Here is a 24,346-nt window from a genome sequence, read left to right as displayed (position 1 = left end):
AGTAAACCTCACCAGTAATGTATTTATAGATTTCTTTGATAATAAAAAAGAGAATATTAGACAAAATATAAAACCTTTTACTAGCAATACAACTGGTATGTCATCTGGTTTGGTTGATATTGATTTAAATTACATAATGGGAGAAAAACTTGATGCTTTTCATCCAATCCCACAATCAGAATTAGAGAAAATAATTTCTTCCTTAAAACAACACAAACAGGTAAAACAAGTAAAGGTGACATGGGTGAGGTCAGATGACTAAACCGAAAGTAAACAAGAAGAATCACCACATTAACGCAGGTCTATGACATATGACGGTGAGTTTATTAACACTTATACTGAGAAATGTTACAAATGTTACATTATGTACAACATATATTGTTTAATTGTTCTAACGATAAAGGAGCTTAATCCAGTCTGTATATGTACGAATCGATCTGTGAGTCCTACTGCGAGATGACAAAATGTCTGAATTGAAAATGTAGACAAAAGAGCAGATTCTAAAGCCCATACATATTAAAGATCTTCAAGATTTTTTCAGTCAGTCCTCGCATATGTGACCTATTAGGTCTGTGGAATAAAGGAACTGGAGGAGCTTGTAACGTATAGAACACGCTGAGAGGGATCCTGATGCGGAATAACACGATCTTTATTATCTTTATTTTGACAACTCTGTACAGCGTGCCACACGATAAGCACAGTGACGTATGGCAGGTGCAGAGCAGTAGCGTGGGAGCGGTGGTCAGTACGGTCCAGGGTCGAGAGGCGAGGGCAGAGTCCGGGAGGTATCCAGGGGTCAGACAGGAGACGTGGTCTAGGGGACAAGCAGAGTTCGGCACACAGAGAGACAATCAGGAACAACGGCTTGGTATGCGACGACATGAGGCAATACTTCGCAACCAGGAAGTGAAGTCCTGGTGCTTAAGTACGCCCGGAATGTGGGCGTGGTGGTGCGACAGGTGAACATAATTATGTTATCGGCTATTCCTGACAGAGCTGTAACAGTTTTTGTTGTGCTGAAAGGAAAATCTCTGACTTTAAATGACACTTTCTTCTGGAAAATCTTAGTGGAACATTGGTGAAAAAATCAAAGAAAAGAAAAACAATATATAGATAAGTTGCCAAAAGATGATCACAAGTATCAGTCAAGTAAGCATTAAAGTACATGTACAATACTGTACAGAATGTGAAAATTGTCATGAACCATATGTCTATGAAAAATGTCATTTTCCTGTAGTGTTACTGGGCTTCTGTTAGAGATACTCATCCTGCAGTGACATCAGGTTCATTATAATCAGTGTTTCAGTGTCCTGTTCCTCCTCTTTATGATGAACTGTTGACAGGAAGCAGAGAGCAGCATCTCCAGTGTCCAGCTGTGTGTGTGTGAAGAGGAACAACTTCATGATGGAGCCTCATATCTCCAGCAGTGGAGGAGGAACCTCTGACCCAAAGTGAGGAGCTTTACATCAGCACTTAATCTGAGGAAACAGGAAGAGGAATATTCAGGATAAATGAGATGTTATGAAGGATGTAATTTCTCAACACTTTCCTCATCTTCATCAGGGTGAAGAGACCAGCACCTCCAGTACCAAGCTGTGTGTCTATGAAGAGTGAATCATCTCCAGTACCCAGCTGTGTGTCTATGAAGAGTGACAAGTCCATGGGTGATCCTCCTTTATTCAGCAGTGGACCTGTGACCTCTGACCTACAGTGAGTTATACATTAGTGACAAAGTGTTTAACAAAGCATGGACTTCTAAATATTTAATTACTGAAGTCACTGGTAAAGCTATGTGTTTATTTTGTGAAGAACAGGATTACAATTTGAATCACAATTACGAGTGTAAACATGCCACAGAAATTCAAGAACTAGACTGATGCAGAGCTGCACATTTTTCTAAAAAGGTACAAGGTGTACATAGATATCTGGTGAGGCCCCATTCACATAAACATTATTCTACATCACCAGAGTTAAAGTCAGGTGCAGGTTCTCTGTGTTTGTTCTACTGTCACTACAGCATTTGGGTTCAGTGTCCCTCAGTCTGGGAGCCCAGTGAACCGTCACATGTTCAAGTGTGTTGGGTTATTCTACATGTATCACATCATCATCATCATGTACAGAAGCATAAATATAACATTTACTCATGAGAGTAACATGTATTCATGAATGTTACATGTATTCATGAATGTAACGTATTCATGTCTATAAAATGTAGATTTTCCATTAAAGTTGTTCTTCTGTTTGTCCACAGTGCCCAAAAGAAAACTGTAAAGATGTCTAAAGACAAACTGGAGTCAGTATTCAAGGTGTGTGTGTGTGTGTGTGTGTGTGTGTGTGTGTGTGTGTGTGTGTGTGTGTGTGTGTGTGTGTGTGTAAAGTGTCATGCTGAGCTCCACCCTCTCCTGTCAATCTGTCTGTTTGGTCCCTCTAGCCCCGCCCAGCCTTTCCCTGTTTATACTTCCCATGTGTTTTTCATGTCTGTCTGTTCCTCCTTTCATTCAGTAACTCCACCCTGTGATTATCAGTCCCACCTCTTCACAGTTGACTTCTCTTGTTAGTCTGTCCTATTTAATCTCTGTCCCTTCTCTTGTTAGTCTGTCCTATTTAATCTCTGTCCCTTCTCTTGTTAGTCTGTCCTATTTAATCTCTGTCCCTTCTCTTGTTAGTCTGTCCTATTTAAGCTCTGTCCCTTCTCTTGTTCTGTGGTGGTTCATGTATTGGGAGATATTGTATTATGTTCTGGCTTGTTTGAGCTCTGTGGTTGTATTCTGTGTATGTGGATTGTGTTTATTGTGTGAGTGGGTGAAGGGTCTTATCATTAGAGTGTGTTTCATCACAGATCATGATGAGACTCTGTGACTTTACTGGTTTATGTTTTACTTTAATGCCTGTTTGTATTTTAGCTGATGATGAACAAAACTCAAATGTATAAAGCTGTGTGTTATGCTGTGTTATGGCTTTATAAAACTACCTACAACTGAAACTTTAATATTAGAATTATGTACTTATAAACCATAATGTCCACAGGACCACCCAGTCCCTCTCAGTTCAGTCCTCTCTTGTCTTTAATGGATTATCCTGTGTTACAATCATCTGTCTGTAACACTGTAGTTTTACTGATACTGTTTATTCAGGAGCTGGAGCACAAAATCATCTCCCTGCTGAAAAATGAGCTGAAGAGATTCAAGAATCTACTGAGTCCAGATTACCCAGAATGCACTGAGAGACAGGTGGAGGATGAGGAGGATCAGAGCAGTGTCAGAGAGGGGGCGATGAAGATCACACTGCACGTCCTGAGGAACATGAACCAGACAGACCTCGCCAACACACTACAGACCAGTAAGAGCTCTGGGTCATGACATCATAACATCAATTTATTACTTCAGAGGGAGGACACTGTTGGTGAATCTCAGTTCACAATGAGGATTTTAAATTAGTGTTGGTCTGTCCTCAGTTGACCTCCCTTCAGTGTAATCGGCTCAGGTGCAGACTCAACACTCTCCTACATTAATCACTGTTGTCATGTGACTAGAATGTTGAAGTTTTGAGGATACATTGTTATTCTTTAGAACTGAGATTTGACCAATCAGATTTGACCACAGGTCACTGTCTCATGATTTCCCTCCATTGTCTCTTAGATGTCCAGTCTGCTAGTTGTAGGTCTCCTCAGTCAGGTGACAGTTACCAGTGTGTGTGGTTGAACTTCAACTGGTGTAATGGCTTCCTCCATGAACCCATGTGTTCTCTATGTCAACCTGCTGATCATTCAGTGTTATTGATACCCAGACTCTAACCTACGTCTAATTTAACACTTACTTCAATTTCCTGAATGTATCATGGCCAATCTAAGCGGACTAAAATCTATTCATAATGATGTATTTTCTTGTATTTCCTGTGATGAGTCTGATATGACTCAGTAGACTCTCAAAAAAAAGGGACCATACAGTCACTGGATTAATCCTGAAATATAACACTCACAGTCCTGGAAGAGTTATCACCTAAATGATCAGGACCATCATTATCTAACAGGAATGAAAATCTATAATGTCTTTTCTTGTATTTTCTGTAATGAGTCGTTTATGGTTGATCCTAAAGACATTAACATGTGTGCTGTTGTCTTCCTCTTTATCAGAACTGGCCCCTGCTTGCCACAGAAAGCTCAAATCCAAACTGAGGGAAAAATATCAGAATATTAATGAAGGAATCTCACAGCATGGAACCACAACACTTCTGAATGAGATCTACACAGAGCTCTACATCACAGAGGGAGGGAGTGGAGAGGTCAATAATGAACATGAGGTGAGACAGATTGAGATGGCATCCAGGAGACCAGCAACACAGGAAACACCCATCAAATGCTGTGACATCTTTAGACCCTTACCAGGACAAGACAAAGCCATCAGAACTGTGCTGACTAAAGGAGTGGCTGGAATTGGTAAAACAGTCTCAGTGCAGAAGTTCATACTGGACTGGTCTGAAGGAAATGTAAATCAGGATGTTCTCTTCATATTTCCACTTCCTTTTAGGGAGCTGAATTTGATGAAGGAGAAAAAGCTCAGTCTGGTGCAGCTTCTTCATTGCTTTTTTCCAGAAACACGTGAATTAAAACCAACTCACTATACATGCTACAAAATCCTGTTCATCTTTGATGGTCTGGATGAGTGTCGTCTTCCTCTAGATTTCCAGAACAATGACGGATTGTGGGATGTAACAGATTCAACCTCAGTGGATGTGCTGCTGACAAACCTCATCAAGGGGAATCTGCTTCCCTCTGCTCTCCTCTGGATAACCTCTCGACCAGCAGCAACCAATCAGATCCCTCCTGAGTGTGTTGACCAGGTAACAGAGGTACGAGGGTTCAGTGGCCCTCAGAAAGAGGAGTACTTCAGGAAGAGAATCAGAGACCAGAGTCTGGCCAATACAATCATCTCACACATGAAGTCATCAAGAAGTCTCTACATCATGTGCCACATTCCAGTCTTCTGTTGGATTGCAGCCACTGTTCTAGAGAGGATGTTGGGTGAAGCAGAGAGTGGAGAGATCCCCAAGACTCTGACTCAGATGTTCACACACTTCCTGATCTTTCACATCAAACACAAGCACCAAAAGTATGATCAGAAAAGTGACACTTACCCTCACCAAACTAGAAAACATGTTTTGGCACTGGGACAACTGGCTTTCCAACAGCTGAAAAAAGGCAACCTGATCTTCTATGAGGATGAACTGAGAAAGAGTGGCATTGATGTCAGAGAAATGTCAGTGTATTCAGGAATTTGCACTCAGATCTTCAGAGAGGAGTTTGGTCTACAGCTGGGGAAGGTGTTCAGCTTTGTACATCTGAGTGTTCAGGAGTTTCTGGCTGCTTTATATGTATTTATTACCTTCATCTCCACCAACATAAATGTGCTGGAACAGCAACAACCTGGATTTTTCAGTATTTTCAAAAAATCAATATCTTCTCTCCTCAACAGTGCAGTGGACAAGGCCTTACAGAGTCAGAATGGACATCTGGACCTTTTCCTCCGTTTCCTTCTGGGTCTCTCACTGGAGTCCAATCAGATTCTCTTACGAGGTCTACTGACACAGACAGGAAGCAGCTCTCACAGCAATGAGGAAACAGTCAAGTACATCAAGGAGAAGATCAGGGAGAATCCCTCTCCAGAGAAATCCATCAATCTGTTCCACTGTCTTAATGAACTGAATGATCATTCTCTAGTACAGGAAGTCCAAACATACCTGAGCAGAGGAGGTGACACTCGTCTGCGTGGAGCCAGGCTCTCTCCTGCTCAGTGGTCAGCTGTGGCGTTTGTGTTGCTAAACTCAGAAGAGGAGCTAGATGAGTTTGACCTGAGGAAATATCACCCATCAGAGGAATGTCTACTGAGACTGCTGCCAGTGGTGAAAGCATCCAGAAAAGCCATGTGAGTATTTTCATTTAGAGATTAACAGTGGATGTAACTCTGGATGTTCTTGACTCAGAAGGTTTATGAAAATGAAAACAAGAGTGAGACCATGAGAGAAATAGAACGGTAGAGAGACCCTACATTAAAGAGAGAGAATATTAGAGAGATACACACAGAGCTGAACACACACAAACCCACACACACACACACACACACACACACGCACACACACACGCACACACACGCACATCCCTGCAGAACACAACCTGTAAAACAACTCTGCCCCAAGAGTTTTATAAATGTTCCATCTCCAGACTTCCACATCCACACTACTCTGAAAGAAAATGTGGTAATATCTTTACATTTTATTTACACATGACAAACATCCCAATATTAAATTGACATTAACCCACTTTTCAGTGCTTGTGCACACACATTTGACTACATTATATAACGTTTAGAGCTAAACAGCTATTTCCCAAGACACAGAGGATAATTTAATCAGCAGTCCAGATTCTGGAATCCAGCATCAACCGATTGATCTGCATTTTATACTGTATTTACTCCTTTACAGACTGTCTGGCTGTGGTCTCACTGAGGAGTCTTGCAAATCTCTCACATCAGTTCTACAAACAGAAAACTCCTCACTGAGAGAGCTGCAAATGAATAATAATGATCTACATGATTCAGGAGTGGAGCAACTCTGTGCTGGACTGAAGAGTTCAAACTGTAAACTCGAGATTCTCAGGTGAGTTTTCTTTCAGTTTAATCTGGAATGGAAACAGTGTGGTCACACTACAGCGTTTTAACACTAGGACTACCACCATTTTAATTCCAAACTTTTCTACCTGGCCTCCACCAGGGGGCAGTTCTGGGGACATTTGCATCCCATTAGGCCACCCTTTGTTATGCACATGCAGCCATTATAGGTAGACGGGGAGTGGGTGGAGGGGGGGGGGTGATGGTGTGAACCATCAGTTCATTGTTCTGCTGGATGTGTTCACTGACTCAGATAGAGAAGAAAAAACTCTGGCCTCCCCTTGGGGAGATTGAGGGAGATTGTCTGTGTTTGGATGAATATGGATGTCCAATGTAGCAGCAGTTGGTGAACCATTGCAGTGGTCATTTGAGCTGTGTTTTTTTCTAATAAATAATAATAGTCTTTATTTGTATAGCACCTTTCATACATTCATGCAACTCAAAGTGCTAAAAACTACTGAAAATAAGGTTAAAAAATTACATTTCTATCCTGTCCTGTATGGTCCACCTGTATGGCCCCCATTCTTTGTTATGCACGTCACAGCCCAGCTGAACGCCATCCCATGAACGGAGAGCCAACTGCTTTTCCCAGAAGGAAAGTGACTAGTCGCTTGCAAAGTTTCCTCTGTTTCATCTCTTTGGAGATACTTCAGACCATACAGGAGTGGACTGTCCAGCATGCACGCCAGACACAGCAAGAGCAAGAAAACTGGTTCATGGCCATCCCTGAACTAATGGTGTTCATTGCAATCCTCATCCTGCGAGGGATTGTCCGCCTTCCAGCGGTGCATGACGCATGGTCTGCAAAACTGGGAGTGCCCTCCGTCATGAAGATAATGTCGCGAAACCGCTTTCAGGACATCATGCGGCACCTACGCTTTGACGACAAGGACACACGCCATGAACGAGCTGCAACTGACCGGTTTGCTGCAATTTCTAATATTTGGAAATCTTTCGTGGGCAACTGCATCACTTCGTACCACCCAGGAAGGCATATCACCATAGATGAGCAACTTTTCCCATCCAAGACCCGTTGCTGTTTTCTTCTGAAAGACTGTGTGCATCCTCAGTACCATGCACAGTACGGTGGAGACTGGGAACACACACAAAAAAAGCCAAACACAATCACAGACTACAACATGGCGTTGGCCAGTCGCTGTGTTTTATAATATGATTGACATTGCAGCACTGAATGCCTATGTGCTTTTTCAAGCATGCACTGGGGTAAAGGAGAGACGGTCGGAGTTTTTGGTCAATCTTACAGAAGAGCTTGCACAGGCTCATGTGGCAGCCAAGGAGGTGGCCAAGGAAAAGGCTCAGCAGCAGCAACCACCCACACCTGACACAGGGAAAAGGGCATGGTGCCAGGTCAAGTGTTGTTGCAAAAGTAACCGTGCCACTAATCGTTGTGTGTCTTGTGATAGGTTCACATGTGGCAAGTGCAGAAAGGAGATGATGTGGCAGTGCCAGGTGTGTGCAGAATATTCATAGGTGTATTTATATATACACACACCTATATACCAATAAAGCTAACTTGAATATAAATTTCTGGCAATGTTGACTTTTTTTGGGGGTGGGGGGTGGCTTCACCAATTCACCTTCACCTTGTTCCAGAGGACCATTTCTTCTGGACCTGCATATTCCCACCTCCACCCCTCCCCATACAAACACACAAACAGTACTCCTACATTTAGAATCAATGTAATGGCCTCATTTTCATAACACTGGTATGGCTGAACAGGCTACTCTCTGTGTGGTGATGGTGGTGGTACAGAATTGTTTTCTGATCCTTACATAAAAATAAAGTTGTCCTCCAAAGAAGGTGTGGGGGGGGTGGAGGTAGGCCAAAAAAAGAGAGTAGGGAGAGAAAAGTAAATTTTCTATTTTTGTTTGCCAGTTATGGCTGTTGTGTTTTTGAAAGAGACACACTGCAAAAAGTACCATCTTGATAAGTTAAAATTGCTCAAGAATATTATTCTATTTCAAGTAGCTGAGGGTTTTTTGTATAAATTTATGTAAAAATATCTTTACCTATACCTATTGACAGTTTTAACTACTTAAAATAAGGTAAAAAAATCAGAGCCATTTTGAATAATCAATATGTCACTATAATTCAAATATTATGTTTGTGTCAATTTCACATTATTTCAACCTTCCACAAATCAAATCTCAAATCTCAAACATATCCTAAAATGAGCAGACTTCTTGCAAGAGATGCAAGAGAGCTTGCAGTCTCATGAGGCAGCCAAAGGTGTGTATTGAAAGGTGTGTCAACAGCAACCACCCACAGCACACGCCTCATTTACATAACACTGGAGGTAAGAAGGGCTTATCACACCTGCCAAGAGACCAAGAGTCTAGTTGGGACACTGTCGAAAGCAGGCGGCTTGGTAGTTCTAGTGGGGTACTGTCGAAAGCAGGCGGCTTGGTAGTTCTAGTGAATGTTAAGATAAGATAAAGATTTATGTCCTTTAAAATGTCAATTTCCTTGTGGCATATAAGTGGCATTTTCATCAGTCAAAATAGCTCTGATTTTTTTTTACCTTATTTGAAATAGTTTTTGTCTTTTGAAAAACTGCCACTAGGTAAAGATATGGTTACATAAATTTTTACAAAAAAATCCTCAGCTACTTGAAATAGAATAATATTCTTGAGCAATTTTAACTTATCAAGATGGTACTTTTTGCAGTGTGCCTCTTCCAAAAACACAACAGCCATAACCAGTAAACAAAAAGAGGAAATTTAGGAAATCTCACACTGCAGAAAGTAGCATTTTCATTAGCCAAAATAGCTCTGATTTTTTTTTACCTTATTTGAAATAGTTTTTGTCTTTTGTAAAACTGCCACTATACGTGCCACTATATCCCATATGTACAACACCAGAGTTTTTTCTTCTCCATTCTATCTGAGTCAATGGATCTACAAAGTTCCCACTATCACCCCCCCCCCCCCCGTCTACCTGGAGACGGCTCCATATACATAACAAAGGACAGGCCTGGATGGCCTGGTGCCCAGAACCTCGTCTTTTGACGAGCTCTTGGTAGCTAGTAGGGGAGTATGAAAATGCTGGTAGTCCTAGTGTTAATAAATATTAAGATTTATGTAGTTCTTAAAAGTCAATTTCATTTTTAAAATAATAAACTTCCTTTGAGTACAATATTAAAAATTCAACCACATAAGGCAATTCAAGACAATTTCACACTTTATTATTATTATAAAAGTTTTTATTAATATTATATAAAAGTTTTTTTCCTTAATTAATTCTAAATATTCTCATTTAAAATTAAACACACTAACTACATTTAATTAAATGATTTGTGATGCATAAGCATATTTCCAGAATTTCCCAGAAGAGAAATATAACATTCTAAAGAAATACAGATGAGTCCTTGTCCACATGTATGTGGGTATTTATGGAAACACACACTCCTACACAGAGATGAACACACGCTCCTACTCAGATCTCAACACACACTCCTACATAAAACCTGCAGAAACACACAGCCTGTAAAACAGCACTGCCCCAAGTGTCTTATTTTCATCATCATACAATCATAGGTGAGGAATGGATATGAGACCTCACCATGTCAGTAGTTTATTATAAAGCACAGGGTGAAGCCTCCACTACAGTTACTGGCCTCTCTAGTGCCCCATACTGGCTGCTCTGGAAATGCATCTCCCTCACTGTCTCTCTCCCTCTTTTTCCTTCCTTTCTGCAGATTGGTTGTTTGATCACAGAGAAAGATATAGATACTGCATTTTAGTACTTATGTACAGTAGTGAAGTAGTTCTACTTTGTTACTATACATCTCTGCACATATGACATATACCCCAATATTAAAATTACATGTTATAAAACATCCACATTTTCAGTGCTTATACACACACATTTGACAACATTATATCAAATCTCAGAGCTAAGCAGGTTAGGATTATTAGGTTTATTATTGTGGAAGGTGTTTGATGGTGTAGGATCATAGGTGGGGAATGGATACGAGACCTCACCATGTCAGTAGTTTATGATAAAGCACAGGGTAAAGCCTCCACTACAGTACAGTTATTGGTCTCTCTAGCACTTCATACTGGCTGCTCTGATACTTTTTTCATCTGTTAATGCAATTAAGTTCATCCTAGTTTTCAAGATACAGAGAATAATTTAATCAGCAGTTCAGATTTTGGAATCCAGCATCATCTGGATGATCTGCATTTTGTACCATACTTACTCATTTACAGACTGTCTGGCTGTGGTCTCAATGAGGAGTCTTGCAAATCTCTCACATCAGTTCTACAAACAGAAAACTCCTCACTGAGAGAGCTGGAGATTAACGATAATGACCTACAAGATTCAGGAGTGGAGCAGCTCTGTGTTGGACTGAAGAATTCAAACTGTAAACTGGAGATTCTCAGGTGAGTTTTCTGTAAATTTAATCTTGAATGGAAACAGTGTGGTGATACTACACAGTTTTAATAAATATTAAGATAAAGATTCATGTCCTTTTAAGAATTCAATTTCCTTTTAATAAATAAGTCAATTTCATTGTATTAAATAATAAATTCCCTTTGGGTACAGTATTAAAAATACTACCACACAAATCAATGCAAGACAATTTCACAGTTTATTATTATTTCATGAAGTTTTCATCCTTAATTCCAAATATTTTCTGTTAAAATTAATTAAATTAACTACATTTCATTAAATTACCACATTGTGGAGAGAAAGAAAAATTGTGATGCGTAAGCAGATTCCCAGAATCTTCAAGAGAAATGTAACACTGTAAAGAGACACAGATGAGACCTTGTCCAAATGTACTGTATATGGTAATTTATGGAAACACACACACTCCTACACAGAGCTGAACACACACACACACACACACCCACCAGTGGTGGACAGTAACTAAGTAAATGTAATTCGTTACTGTACTTAAGTAACATTTCCATGTATCTGTACTTTACTCAAGTACTTTTATTTGGTAAGACTTTATACTTTTACTTCACTACATTTCAAAGCGAAAATTTTTACTTTTCACTTCGTTACATTTACAGAAACATCTCATTCCTTTTTCATTTTTAAATCAACGCTTAATAAAATACCGACAGGTCAAAGTGTACCGTGTCACAGACTATAACCAATCAGCGCTCAGTAAGAGATTAAGATTTGTACGCTAAATGGCTGAGGATCTGACATGGCTGCAATAGATGTCTTCCCCCAACACCCCTGGCCTTATTTAGCCCAATTGTTTGAATTCCTCGAAAAGAAAAATGATTCGTGTTCCTCCTCTTCATTCCGAAGAACACATCGCTGTCATCATTTATGAACTCGCCGTCAAACTTGAAAAAACACATCAAAGTAAGTTCGCCATTAGATGAGTAGGTTTATATACCCCGGTTAATGATATCACATTGAAATTCACTACATTTAACAGATACATTTATCCAAAGCGGTGTGCTATTACCCAAATTGCAATCTGTGGAGACGAGGGAGGCGAAGGCAAGCAAATATGAGCGAAGTAAAATTATTAAAATTATTATTAAAATTATTATTATCAGAGGTGGGGGGCGGGGCAGCGGCATGTGTGTAAAATGTTGGTGGGGGTGGCGGCGAGTGTAAATTGTTGGACACAAATTAAGTATTATATCGCGATCGATCAATCGCCAGTGGTTGGCGCCAGAGCGAACTAGTAACTCATTGAATCATAGATGTAGATCGGAGATAAATAAGCTAGATTTTTTTTCAGTGTGAGAAATCGGATGTATGTCGTGTGAGCGAATGAAGACGGTCTCTGGTAAAGACAGTCAATGCGTGTGTCTCACGCTCATTGCGTGAGAGTTGGCAACCCTGATTATTATTATATTAATTATTTGGCCAAGTTTAATATTATGAGTTCAGTAGCTTCTAGCTTCCCTGTCCCGCCATGTGGTGGACAACGTAGAACCTCAGAAAAAGTCCCCCAAGCTGGACTGAAGTGGCCGGTTCGAAATTATTGTTCTGTTTGGTGGTGAATTTTGTTTTCATAATAAACGGTTTGTCCACTTGTCTACCTTTCTAGTGTGAATTATTAATATGGATAAAGTTTGGAAATGAATGTCGTGAGGATAATATAGGCTAGTTTTGTGTATTTTGTGTTTGCTAGGCAAATGTAAGGCACTGTTTCCTGTTCACCTGTTGATCGAGTAGGCCTAGGGGTTTTGATGTGACGCTAAGAAAAAAAAAGGTTTTTACTTTTACTTTTAGTACTTAAGTATTTTTGAAGGCAGATACTTTTGTACTTCTACTCAAGTAAAAAATTGAGGTGAATACTTTTACTTGAGTAATATTCAATGCAAGGTAACTGTACTTCTACTCAAGTACATAATTGGTGTACTTCGTCCACCACTGACACCCACACACACGTGAATTCTCGCAAGTCAGCCTGTCTCTGGTTACATGTCTGCACGCCCTTGTGGGTTCCCTCTCTATCTCTATAGTCTCTTACCTTATTATTCAAGTCCTTTACTTCTGTGCTGCTTCCTGACCTACCTCAAGTTTTCCTATGCTATTTCTCTTCCTTTCCCCTTTGTTCGTTTTTAGGAAGGTTTAGTTTCATGTTTGTTCGCCTCTGGCTGCCAGCTTCTTCCCTGATGTGAAGTCATCTTAATTCACCTCTGGTAATTATATACCAAGCCTGTATGGGAACTGGTGGGATTGGCTAACCATTTATCATGGCTAGATGGTGATGTAGCCCAATTGTAGCTATTCTCTAGTTTATCCCAAGTAATAGAAGGAAGGTGTTATGTGGTCCAGCTTGTAGCATGGCTTACATTAGGTTTATTATTGTTACTGGCCTCTCTAGCACCCCATACTGACTGTTCTGAAAATGCATCTCCCTCACTGTCTCTCTTCCTCTTTTTCCCTCCTTTCTGCAGATTGTCTGGTTGTTTGGTCACAGAGGAAGGCTGTTCTTCTCTGGCTTCAGCTCTGAATTCAAACCCCTCCCACCTGAAAGAACTGGGTCTGACTTACAACCACCCAGGAGACTCAGGAGTGAAGCTGCTCTCTGCTAGACTGGAGGATCCCCACTGCAGACTGGACACACTCAGGTATGTAGGAATCCCCTTAAACACCCTCTGTGTGAACACACACTCCAAATGTGAGAACAGTGTCATACATAGAAACATCACACATGACACACACGTGGTCTTATTCCTAAAATACATACAGTATCATACATGACACCAGTGGCAGCTCATCAGTAGGGGGCGCTGGGGTGCTGCCACCATCAAATTATCGAGAGAAACAATGCTACTTAGACATATGAACTTATGTAAATTATATATTGCAAAAGTGTTATGAATCTAGTAATACTGGCAATTATCGTTCATTAAAAACAAAAGATCAAAAATTCTATCACTGAATGTCTGTGACATTACATGTGTACCGTATACTTCCTGTGTGTGGGGCACCGGACTAATGGGTGTCTATGTAGGTCTCTAAACGTTTGGCAACATGTGATCTGGAAAAGCTTTTTAACTGGTTTTTAACTTAAAGTTTGCTGCGGGACAGAGAACTGTGCCTCGGACACACCTACTTTTGTTGGTAGCCAATCAGTATAGTTAATTATTTTCCTCTTATGTGATTGTACTATCCTCAATTATTTGTATTAGCATTCTGACAGCTCATTAGCTGCTGGAATTTTTATGTTGCATTTTCCAGATTTGAAAAGTGCTGGAATTTTGGCAAAAGAAATTGTATTTCATTTCACAACAAATAGCTATCTGACCGAATCGTTTGCTTGTTTACAAATAGTTTACAAATATACTGTAAGCTTATAATATTTTACAAATATTTGTACTACATTAGTTATTTGTATTATGTTACAAATATATAAGAAATGTACCACCTCTTGTAATTCCAACAGGAAACTTGAAGCATGTGAAGACGCTAAGATTGTGCATTTTGAAAATAAACTACCATTAAATAATATATAACAGTAACAAATTGTCACGGTACAGCCCCTGACCCCTCCCCTTTGGGCATGTGTTTATGTCATCTACGTCTAGTCGTCTGCGTCTGTGTATCTTCGTGGGTGTGATTGTGTCCGAGCGTGTTCATCAGTTTCACCTATGGCTTGTCTCGTCATCACTCGGGGATTATGTGGTCTTGTCACGGTGAGCCGGCCCCCTACCGGCCGCCTCTGTCCACAGCGGCTGTTGTTGTCGTTGTTTGGTGACGTCATGTGAGTCCCTCAGATGGGCGGAGCCCGTGATCCGTCTCACCTGAGGGTCGTTTGTTTGCCTATATATGTCTTGTCTTTGTACCAGTTGACCGCTGGTCATTATATCCTTAATTTGGATCTATTGCACGGGTTTTAGGTTTGCACACTTTCTATTAAACCATCCTTTTTCCCTGAGACGGACAAGGAGCCGTGGCCCGTCCTCGCACCTGTGGGGCTATGCGGCTTAATGCCGGTTAGGGCGTGAGGGCCCTGTGACCGACCGGGGCGTGGTTTTGTCTTGTTGACGGCCCAGTCGGTCCAGGGTCCCGCCCAGGTAGGCGAGCTAACCTGTGTTTGTGTTTTGTGTTTCAGCTCTGGGACTACAGGGGGTGTGTCCTTTGTCCCTGCCTGCCTGCCCCTTTGTTTTATGTGCTGCTGCTGTAGGCCGCACAGCCGGTGGAGGGGAGTGCGGCTTGGAGGGGGGATCTGTCACGGTACGGCGGCCCCCTACTGGTCGCCCCCGTCTACAGCAGCAGCTTGTCCTGTGGGTGTGGCGTTGTGTTTGTCCCTCAGGTGGGCGGAGCCCGCGATCCGTCTCACCTGAGGGTCGTTTGTTCGTCTATATATGTCTTTGTATCAGTTGACTGCTGGTTATTATATCCTTAATTCGGATCAGTTCACGGGTTTTGGTTTGCGCACTTTTCATATTAAACCATCCTATTTCCCTGAGACTTGGCGTGATCGCTTCCATTTATTTTCGCTCACCCTACCCGTCACAGGTCTGTCTATTTCGAGCAGTGTCCCGTGCTCGTCTTTGAGTGTCACACGTCAGTGTGTGTTGTTAGATGTGCGCTATCTGCGCGTTAAGTGTTCTTAATAAAAGTGACGTTAAAGTCTGCGTGCTGGATTGCGTACCTCGTCCTTCCACCAGCACACAGCGTTACAGAAAGACGAGCCTAATCAAGACATGCCAGGTCGTTCTTCATGTGCCAAGAAGGGGAAGAGGGCAACTCGACACCATCACCCCTCTTCCCCTGTGCGATGCCGTGATGCTCCCACGACAGAGGAGGAGCTCGAACAGGACCCAGTATGTTCGGCCCTGCTACGGTACGCACGGGAAGCAACGAAGGAGTCGAAAGCGGAGCATTACCGCCAGGCTGCCCAGTGAGCTTGGGAAGCGGAATCCCGCTCCCCAACGAGGGACTCCTCTCCCCTGGCAGCTGGCAGATGGGGGTTTCCCACTCCGTCATCTCCACGCCCCCCGGAGGACCCGTTGGTGGTGTATGCGGGGATGGTGGGCGTGACCCCTCCCGAGGAAGAGTTTGGGAGTGGGAACTCGGGAGAGGAAGAGACCGAAGGTGGAGCCAGCTACTCCCCTTCGATGTACTCTGCCCCCACGGAGTGCTACGGGAGGACGTGAGTCCCCCTTCATCTGTGTACTCCGCTCCTACGGTCTACTACAGAGAGGGAGAAGAGGATGTCAGCCCTCCACCGTCCGTTCGCTCAGCCCCTACTGAGGACTACAGTGAGGAGGAAGACTACAGCAGCGCTTCTCCATCGGAGTGGTCTGCTCCCACCGTGGACTACTGTGAGGAGGAAGACTACGGCAGCCCTCCTTCAACAGAGTGCTCCGCCCCCACCATCTACTACGATGAGGAGGAAGAGGAGAACGACATAAGCCCTCCTCAGTCCGAGTGCTCTGAAGGCGTGTCCTATTTTGAGAGGGCGAGCCCAATGCCTACTGATAACTATTTTGAAGCAGAGGAGCCAATGAGGGGGAGTTCGAGAGGCTCTGAGGAGGAGGAGATGGAGTTGGAGGAGCCCATACAGGGGACACGGCCAGAGGAGCGACCTCCCAGGGCTTCTCCGGCTGCTGGGGCGTCTGCCGCACGCGGGGGATCCGCACTGAAGGCGGAGTAGTACCGCCCACTGCAGTGCCTGCAGGCCAGGGGGCGTTTTGTCCCTTGGCAGCTCTCCTGGTTATGAGAAACGTGTTCCCAAGTCTGTCAGTACCTGTGTTTGTGTCTACCCCGGTGTTTCTTCCTAATCCCCTTTTCCTTCTTGTGCCTCTCGTGTTTCATGTTCCAATGTGTGTTTTCGTCAACGTCCCATTGTGTCTGTTTAATGTGTTTTCCCCGGTCTTCCCAGGGAGGGTGTTCGAGGCTGTTTGTGGCGGACTTTCCACCGAGGGCTGTCATCTCCCAGATGAAGGACTGAATGTTCCGGATCCGCTCATCGGTGTGGGTTCGGGGCATTCGGTTCTGTTGGCAACCCGGGACGGGTAGTGCCCTTGGTGGGGGGCTCTGTCACGGTACAGCCCCTGACCCCTCCCCTTTGGGCATGTGATTATGTCGTCTATGTCTAATCGTGTGCATCTGTGTATCTTCGTGGGGGTGGTTGTGTCTGAGGGTGTTCATCAGTTTCACCTGTGGCTCATCTCGTCATCACTCGGGGATTATGTGGTCTGTCTATTTAGTGTGCGTTTGCGCAGTGTCCCATGCTCGTCTTTGTCTGAGTGTCACATGTCATTGTTAGATGTGCACTATCTGTGCGTTAAGTGTTCTCAATAAAAGTGACGTTAAAGTCTGCATGCTGGATTTCGTACCTCGTCCTTCCACCCACACACAGCGTTACACAAATCCTATCCATACTAATCAAATCAAAATATATTTGTATAGCGCTTTTCACAACACATTTTGTCACAAAGCGCTTTACAGGATTTACAAGGTTAACAATACTTGATATTAACGACCCGAGGAGAGGAAGCCTGGTCTGTGTTCGGCAACCTAATGCGTCTTGGTTTTGCATCGGGTGTGCTGCAGTTAAGCTCGCCCCAAAGGCCGGATTACAGTGCAGAGGTACCCCCCCCCAAAGGGTTTGGAGAGAAGCTGTGCCCCAGTGCGACGGTTCCCCCTGGCCCATGCATTTGATCCCATCCCCCATGTGAGGGGGATCAGAGGCCAGAGACCCATGCCCTCAACGGTCACCACACCCGCCGGCACGGCCCAGGTCTCCACACCGCAGTCAAGCAGTTTGGCGACTCCCAATGGCGTCAGCCTGGCAGCTCCGCCTCCTGGAGGGGGATCCGCGGCACTTTGGATCCGCCTTCCTACGACGTCGTTCCGGTGGCTCCGTCTCCTGAAAAGGGGGGAACTTTGGCTCTGCCTCCTGACGACAACGCGGTCCTGGCGTCCCCGGCTCCTAACGCCGTGCCCCCGGCTCCGGACGACGCCGTCCTGGCGTCCCCGACTACGGACAATGCCGTCCTGGCGTCCCCGACTACGGACAACGCCGTCCTGACGTCCCCTACGTCCCTGGCTCTTGATGACGCCGCCTCGGTGTCCCCTGCTCCCGATGATTGCGTTCTGGTGGCCACGCCCCCCGATGACTGCGTTCCGGTGGCCACGCCCTCCGATGACTGCATAAGCCCTCCTCAGTCCGAGTGCTCTGAAGGCGCGTCCTATTTTGAGAGGGCGAGCCCAATGCCTACTGATAACTATTTTGAAGCAGAGGAGCCAATGAGGGGGAGTTCGAGAGGCTCTGAGGAGGAGGAGATGGAGTTGGAGGAGCCCATACAGGGGACACGGCCAGAGGAGCGACCTCCCAGGGCTTCTCCGGCTGCTGGGGCGTCTGCCGCACGCGGGGGATCCGCACTGAAGGCGGAGTAGTACCGCCCACTGCAGTGCCTGCAGGCCAGGGGGCGTTTTGTCCCTTGGTAGCTCTCCTGGTTATGAGAAACGTGTTCCCAAGTCTGTCAGTACCTGTGTTTGTGTCTACCCCGGTGTTTCTTCCTAATCCCCTTTTCCTTCTTGTGCCTCTCGTGTTTCATGTTCCAATGTGTGTTTTCGTCAACGTCCCATTGTGTCTGTTTAATGTGTTTTCCCCAGTCTTCCCAGGGAGGGTGTTCGAGGCTGTTTGTGGCGGACTTTCCACCGAGGGCTGTCATCTCCCAGATGAAGGACTGAATGTTCCGGATCCGCTCATCGGTGTGGGTTCGGGGCATTCGGTTCTGTTGGCAACCCGGGACGGGTAGTGCCCTTGGTGGGGGGCTCTGTCACGGTACAGCCCCTGACCCCTCCCCTTTGGGCATGTGATTATGTCGTCTATGTCTAATCGTGTGCATCTGTGTATCTTCGTGGGGGTGGTTGTGTCTGAGGGTGTTCATCAGTTTCACCTGTGGCTCATCTCGTCATCACTCGGGGATTATGTGGTCTGTCTATTTAGTGTGCGTTTGCGCAGTGTCCCATGCTCGTCTTTGTCTGAGTGTCACATGTCATTGTTAGATGTGCACTATCTGTGCGTTAAGTGTTCTCAATAAAAGTGACGTTAAAGTCTGCATGCTGGATTTCGTACCTCGTCCTTCCACCCACACACAGCGTTACACAAATCCTATCCATACTAATCAAATCAAAATATATTTGTATAGCGCTTTTCACAACACATTTTGTCACAAAGCGCTTTACAGGATTTACAAGGTTAACAATACTTGATATTAACGACCCGAGGAGAGGAAGCCTGGTCTGTGTTCGGCAACCTAATGCGTCTTGGTTTTGCATCGGGTGTGCTGCAGTTAAGCTCGCCCCAAAGGCCGGATTACAGTGCAGAGGTACCCCCCCCCAAAGGGTTTGGAGAGAAGCTGTGCCCCAGTGCGACGGTTCCCCCTGGCCCATGCATTTGATCCCATCCCCCATGTGAGGGGGATCAGAGGCCAGAGACCCATGCCCTCAACGGTCACCACACCCGCCGGCACGGCCCAGGTCTCCACACCGCAGTCAAGCAGTTTGGCGACTCCCAATGGCGTCAGCCTGGCAGCTCCGCCTCCTGGAGGGGGATCCGCGGCACTTTGGATCCGCCTTCCTACGACGTCGTTCCGGTGGCTCCGTCTCCTGAAAAGGGGGGAACTTTGGCTCTGCCTCCTGACGACGACGCGGTCCTGGCGTCCCCGGCTCCTAACGCCGTGCCCCCGGCTCCGGACGACGCCGTCCTGGCGTCCCCGACTACGGACAATGCCGTCCTGGCGTCCCCGACTACGGACAACGCCGTCCTGACGTCCCCTACGTCCCTGGCTCTTGATGACGCCGCCTCGGTGTCCCCTGCTCCCGATGATTGCGTTCTGGTGGCCACGCCCCCCGATGACTGCGTTCCGGTGGCCACGCCCTCCGATGACTGCGTTGTGGTGGCCATGCCCCCCGATGACTGTGTTCCGGCAGCCGCGCCCCCCAATGGCGTCTGCACGGCGGCCGCGCCCCCTGATAGCGTCTGCACGGCGGCCGCACCCCCCGATGACGTCTGCACGGTGGCCGCACCCCCCGATGATGTCTGCACGGCGGCCCGGCTGCCTCGGGCACAGATGACGTCTGCCCGGTTGCCTCGGGCCCAGATGACACCCCTGTCCCCGGGGCCCCCTTGGCTTCCATGCTTCCCGGGACCTCCTCATCGCCCAGGCACCACAGGGCCTCCTTGGCGCCTCTGCCTCCTGTGCCCGCAACTCGGAGGAGGTCGTCGCTTGTTCCCGCTGCCCGCCAGAGGACCCCGCCTGTTCCCTCTACCCGCCAGCGGACCCCGCCTGTTCCCGCTGCTGGCCAACCGACCCAGCCGGTCCCTGCGGCCCGTCGGCCCGTCCCTGCGGCCCGTCATCTGGTCTCCCAGGTCCCTGCGGCCCGTCACCTGGCCTCCCAGGTCCCTGCGGCCCCATAGCCGGACCTACCGGTACCCCTGGACCTTTCCCCGGCTCCCCAGGACACTCCTCAGTCCTCGCCAGCCCCCACAGTGACTGCTTTGCCCGCCTGTGGGCCTGGGGGTGGTTCCGTGCTGACTTGTTCAGACACTGACACTCTTGGTAATCTGGTTTTGCACTCACCTGTGTTCCCTTTTTTGCCCTGTCCCCTCCCTGGTTTCCTGTTGGTTGACTCCACGCAGTATTTTATGCAAAGCATAGACCCTAGGGAGGTGTGTGTGTGAGAGAGAGAGAGAGAGAGAGAGAGAGAGAGAAAACAGATAAAATCGTATTACAGTGTGCTGTTACTGTGTTATATTGAGTGGTTGTACATTCTACAGCTGGTGGTGAGTTTGGAAATTACATGCAACTGCATATTAGGTGAATTACATTACATTACATTACATTACAATTACCTCTATAATGATTGCAACATTCAAATGTTAAAGGGGAAACAGCATCTCTCCTCTTTGCATTAATATTAACTCCTACTGCGCTGGGTACAAATACACTTTCACAATGTAAACACAGCCGACTGAGTCCAAACACACTTCCTCCTCGGTCACCCAATCAGATTCCTCCTCTTTCTCCCTCAGCCAATCAGCACAGGGCTTATAGCCTGCTAAGTAGATCAGGTGAGTGTTTGAACCATGGCGGCTGAAGAGTCATTAGAGTAATTCACAGAGTAGCAGTAGGAGAGATGAGGATGTGATGAGTGTGAAGAGGTTTGTGGAGCAAGTTTGTTTCTCTACTTAAATTATGTAGAAAAACATTCTCACTGCTTCACTGTACCCAGAAAAGAGGTAGTGAAAACATTTAAACCAGTTTATTACGATAGTAATATTTCTACCTTGGAAAACTAACATTTTTGTTGAATGTTTGTCACTACCAACAGCGCAATGCTGACAGATTAGAGTTTAGTCTATTATACTCTACACGCTGTGTTGGAGCTTGTATTGAAACACCAGTGTCACACTTGTTGTTGCTTCAAAATGTTTCAAAGCTTTTCATTGGCTCATAGTCTTTCAGTGTGTGGCACTGGCTCATGGCGTTTCAATGCGTTCTGAGCCAATGACAGCTTGACAGGTTTGAGTGGTTTGGTGCCATACCAGCTATATAAGATGTAATATTACTTATCACCCTTAACCAACATTTAACCCTTAACATAATTTGCATTTATTCGATGGGCTAATCTGGAAAATGTTAGAGTATGAGGGACAGCATCTGCATTTTTTATTGTAATGACAATATAATCATTATTTGGTATACATCAGGTATCACCAAATGGCGGACCGCGGTCCGGATCCGGACCCGAACGCCGTCCTGTCCGGACCCAATCACATTCCTGATTACTGGATACGGACCCAAATGCCAAAAAAAATTTAACGGGAGACTATATTTTAAACCAGAGAAGTTATTTTCAGACGAGTGTTACGTTCACACACACACCCCCCCCCCCCCCCCCCCCCCCCCCCGCTCAACAACTTTCGTTCGCCACCGCGGACCCGGACCTAAGGTCTGAGCTATCTGCCAAAAATGGACCGCGGAAAGATTTAATTGATTACCCCTGGTATACATGAACAAATCACTCGAATGACCTGAACTTTAATTGCTGTCATAGGATTGAAACAGTGCCATTGCTTCAATGATGCTTTTTAGACATTGCTATGGCTTCAGTTGTCCACCAGTTGTCACCTTCACTGAAGCCATCCCTTTTTTCTAGGTGTGTGTGTGTGTGTGTGTGTGACAGAGAGAGAGAGACTCCTGTTATCTAGGTGCATGTGTGTGAGAGACAGACAGTCCTGTTATCTAGGTGCATGTGTGTGTGAGAAACAAACAGGGAGGGAAGTTGAGAGTTGTGTGTGAGAGTAATAGTTTTCTTTCTATATTCTTTCTCAGGACAGAGCCTTCAGAATTTAAAAATGAACTGTGTGTTTTTCTTTAGCGTGGATCATGCAGGGAAGATCAGACTCAAACCAGGACTAAGAAAATGTAAGCAGCAGTTATGTAGTTAATACACACAGATACACACACACACACACAGATACACACAGTATTTGTGTGGTCTCCTCTAATGTCTCTTCTTGTGTGCAGATGCGTGTGAGCTCACACTGGACCCAAACACAGCACACACACTTCTCTCTCTGTCTGAGGGGAACAGAAAGGTGACGTGTGTGAAGGAGCAGCAGACGTATCCTGATCATCCAGAGAGATTTGATGTCTGGACTCAGGTGATGTGTAGAGAGAGTCTGACTGGACACTGTTACTGGGAGGTTGAGTGTAGTGGAGCTGCTGATATAGCAGTGACATATAAAGGAATCAGCAGGAAAAGAGGCACTGATGACTGTGGGTTTGGACGGAATATAAAGTCCTGGATGCTGCGCTGCTCTAATTACAGATACTCTGTCCATCACAATATTAAGTGCACTGACATCTCTGCCCGCCCCTCCAGCTCCAACAGAGTAGGAGTGTATCTGGATTGGCCGGCCGGCATTCTGTCCTTCTACAGCATTTCCTCTCAGACACACACACTCACACACATACACACATTCCACTCCACATTCACTGAGCCCCTCTATGCAGGGTTTAGGGTTTATTCTGACTCCTCAGTGTGTGTGTGTGTGTGAGCTAGAATAACCTCCTGTGTACTGGAGCAACACCTGAGTCTCCAAGGAACCACATACTCTACACACACAACTGGAGAACAACAAGACCTCTCGATCTCACACACACACACACACACACCTCTCTCTCTTCCTCCCTCCCTCCTCTTTTTCTTGCTACAACAGTTGCTGTCTTCTCTGCATTTCTAGGGTTAGGGGGAAATAAAGGCCTGTGATTGCATGCAGAGTAGTTAACCATGCAGTGTAGAATCTGCTTCTATATTTTACAGTTTTATCCCATATTTTCCATTTATGATGAAATTTTCATGCAGTTCTGGTATTTGTCCAGTAGATGGTACCAGATGGCCACATATTGATATATCGAACCTGGGCAAAGTATAGGATTTTGTGTGTGATTTTGCTGGTTAAATTGCAATTTATGAGAAGTGTTTTATGTTTTGGTGTGATGAACATTTGCTTACTTCTGCCCATTAAAGAGAAACAATGAAATTTACCGCAGTCCTATGGAGTGACATTATTGTCTTATTATTGTATTACAAGAGAGCAAAAGATAAGGTAAACTGAGCAAAACAACCGATCAAAACCAGTGACAGTGAGAGCAGAAAAACAAGAATCGCTTCACTGTTTTCAGCACACGGTTCAGTTTTTTGCTCATTTCTAAAATACTACCACACAGACATTTTATTTGAATTCTAACATCACTTGGACATTAATGCCAAGCTAAAGAACACTGATAAACATTTGAACCACTTTGTGCTTGCAAAGCAGAATCTGAAAACAGTTGTAAAAGAACTCCAGCACAGCATCATTCAGTCTGAACCCCAGGGTGCCCAAAGATGCTGCTAAGCATTAGTTGTTACATGAAATGTCTTTGTTTTCATTATATATAGCCTTTTGTCAAATAAAATCATCCTAATTTCTGTTAATAAATATTTTTAAATGATGTGTGCGCAATAGGCATCTTCCTTACTACACATTAGTAAATCACACCCTGCAGTTGCAGAGCTGAACACGCTACAGGATAGTCAGCATCTGGGTGGTTGACATGACATGGCTTTTTTCTGGTCCAAAGTGTCAAATATACTTAAACTATAGAAAAATATGTAAAAAAAACTGTGGTGATATTGTTCAGAAAGTGCTGTTTTATAT

The 24,346-nt window shown here is 44.9% G+C and overlaps 1 protein-coding gene across 1 annotated transcript; it reads left to right on the top strand.

Moving 5' to 3' along the window:
* The first annotated feature begins 277 nt into the window (after positions 1-277).
* On the top strand, positions 278-23,887 carry LOC143497212 (NLR family CARD domain-containing protein 3-like). Its single transcript, XM_076993079.1, has 11 exons — positions 278-317; positions 1,344-1,451; positions 1,564-1,710; positions 2,252-2,306; positions 3,135-3,339; positions 4,133-5,921; positions 6,478-6,651; positions 10,896-11,069; positions 13,569-13,742; positions 22,519-22,565; positions 22,668-23,887. Exons 2-11 carry the CDS (start codon positions 1,402-1,404, stop codon positions 23,198-23,200), a joined length of 3,348 nt encoding a protein of 1,115 aa, XP_076849194.1. The 5' UTR covers positions 278-317; positions 1,344-1,401; the 3' UTR covers positions 23,201-23,887.
* The last annotated feature ends 459 nt before the right edge of the window (positions 23,888-24,346 follow it).

Source organism: Brachyhypopomus gauderio, unplaced genomic scaffold (genome assembly GCF_052324685.1).
Source record: "Brachyhypopomus gauderio isolate BG-103 unplaced genomic scaffold, BGAUD_0.2 sc103, whole genome shotgun sequence".
Lineage (NCBI taxonomy): Eukaryota > Metazoa > Chordata > Actinopteri > Gymnotiformes > Hypopomidae > Brachyhypopomus > Brachyhypopomus gauderio.
This window is presented reverse-complemented; position numbering and strand designations above follow the sequence as displayed.

Bases quoted from the DNA above. Each gene is read 5' to 3' on its own strand.
- LOC143497212 (XM_076993079.1), top strand. From the start codon at position 1,402: ATGATGGAGCCTCATATCTCCAGCAGTGGAGGAGGAACCTCTGACCCA. The intron at 1,711-2,251 runs GTGAGTTATACA...GTTTGTCCACAG, and splicing joins CCTGTGACCTCTGACCTACA to TGCCCAAAAGAAAACTGTAA. The intron at 11,070-13,568 runs GTGAGTTTTCTG...TCCTTTCTGCAG, and splicing joins TGTAAACTGGAGATTCTCAG to ATTGTCTGGTTGTTTGGTCA.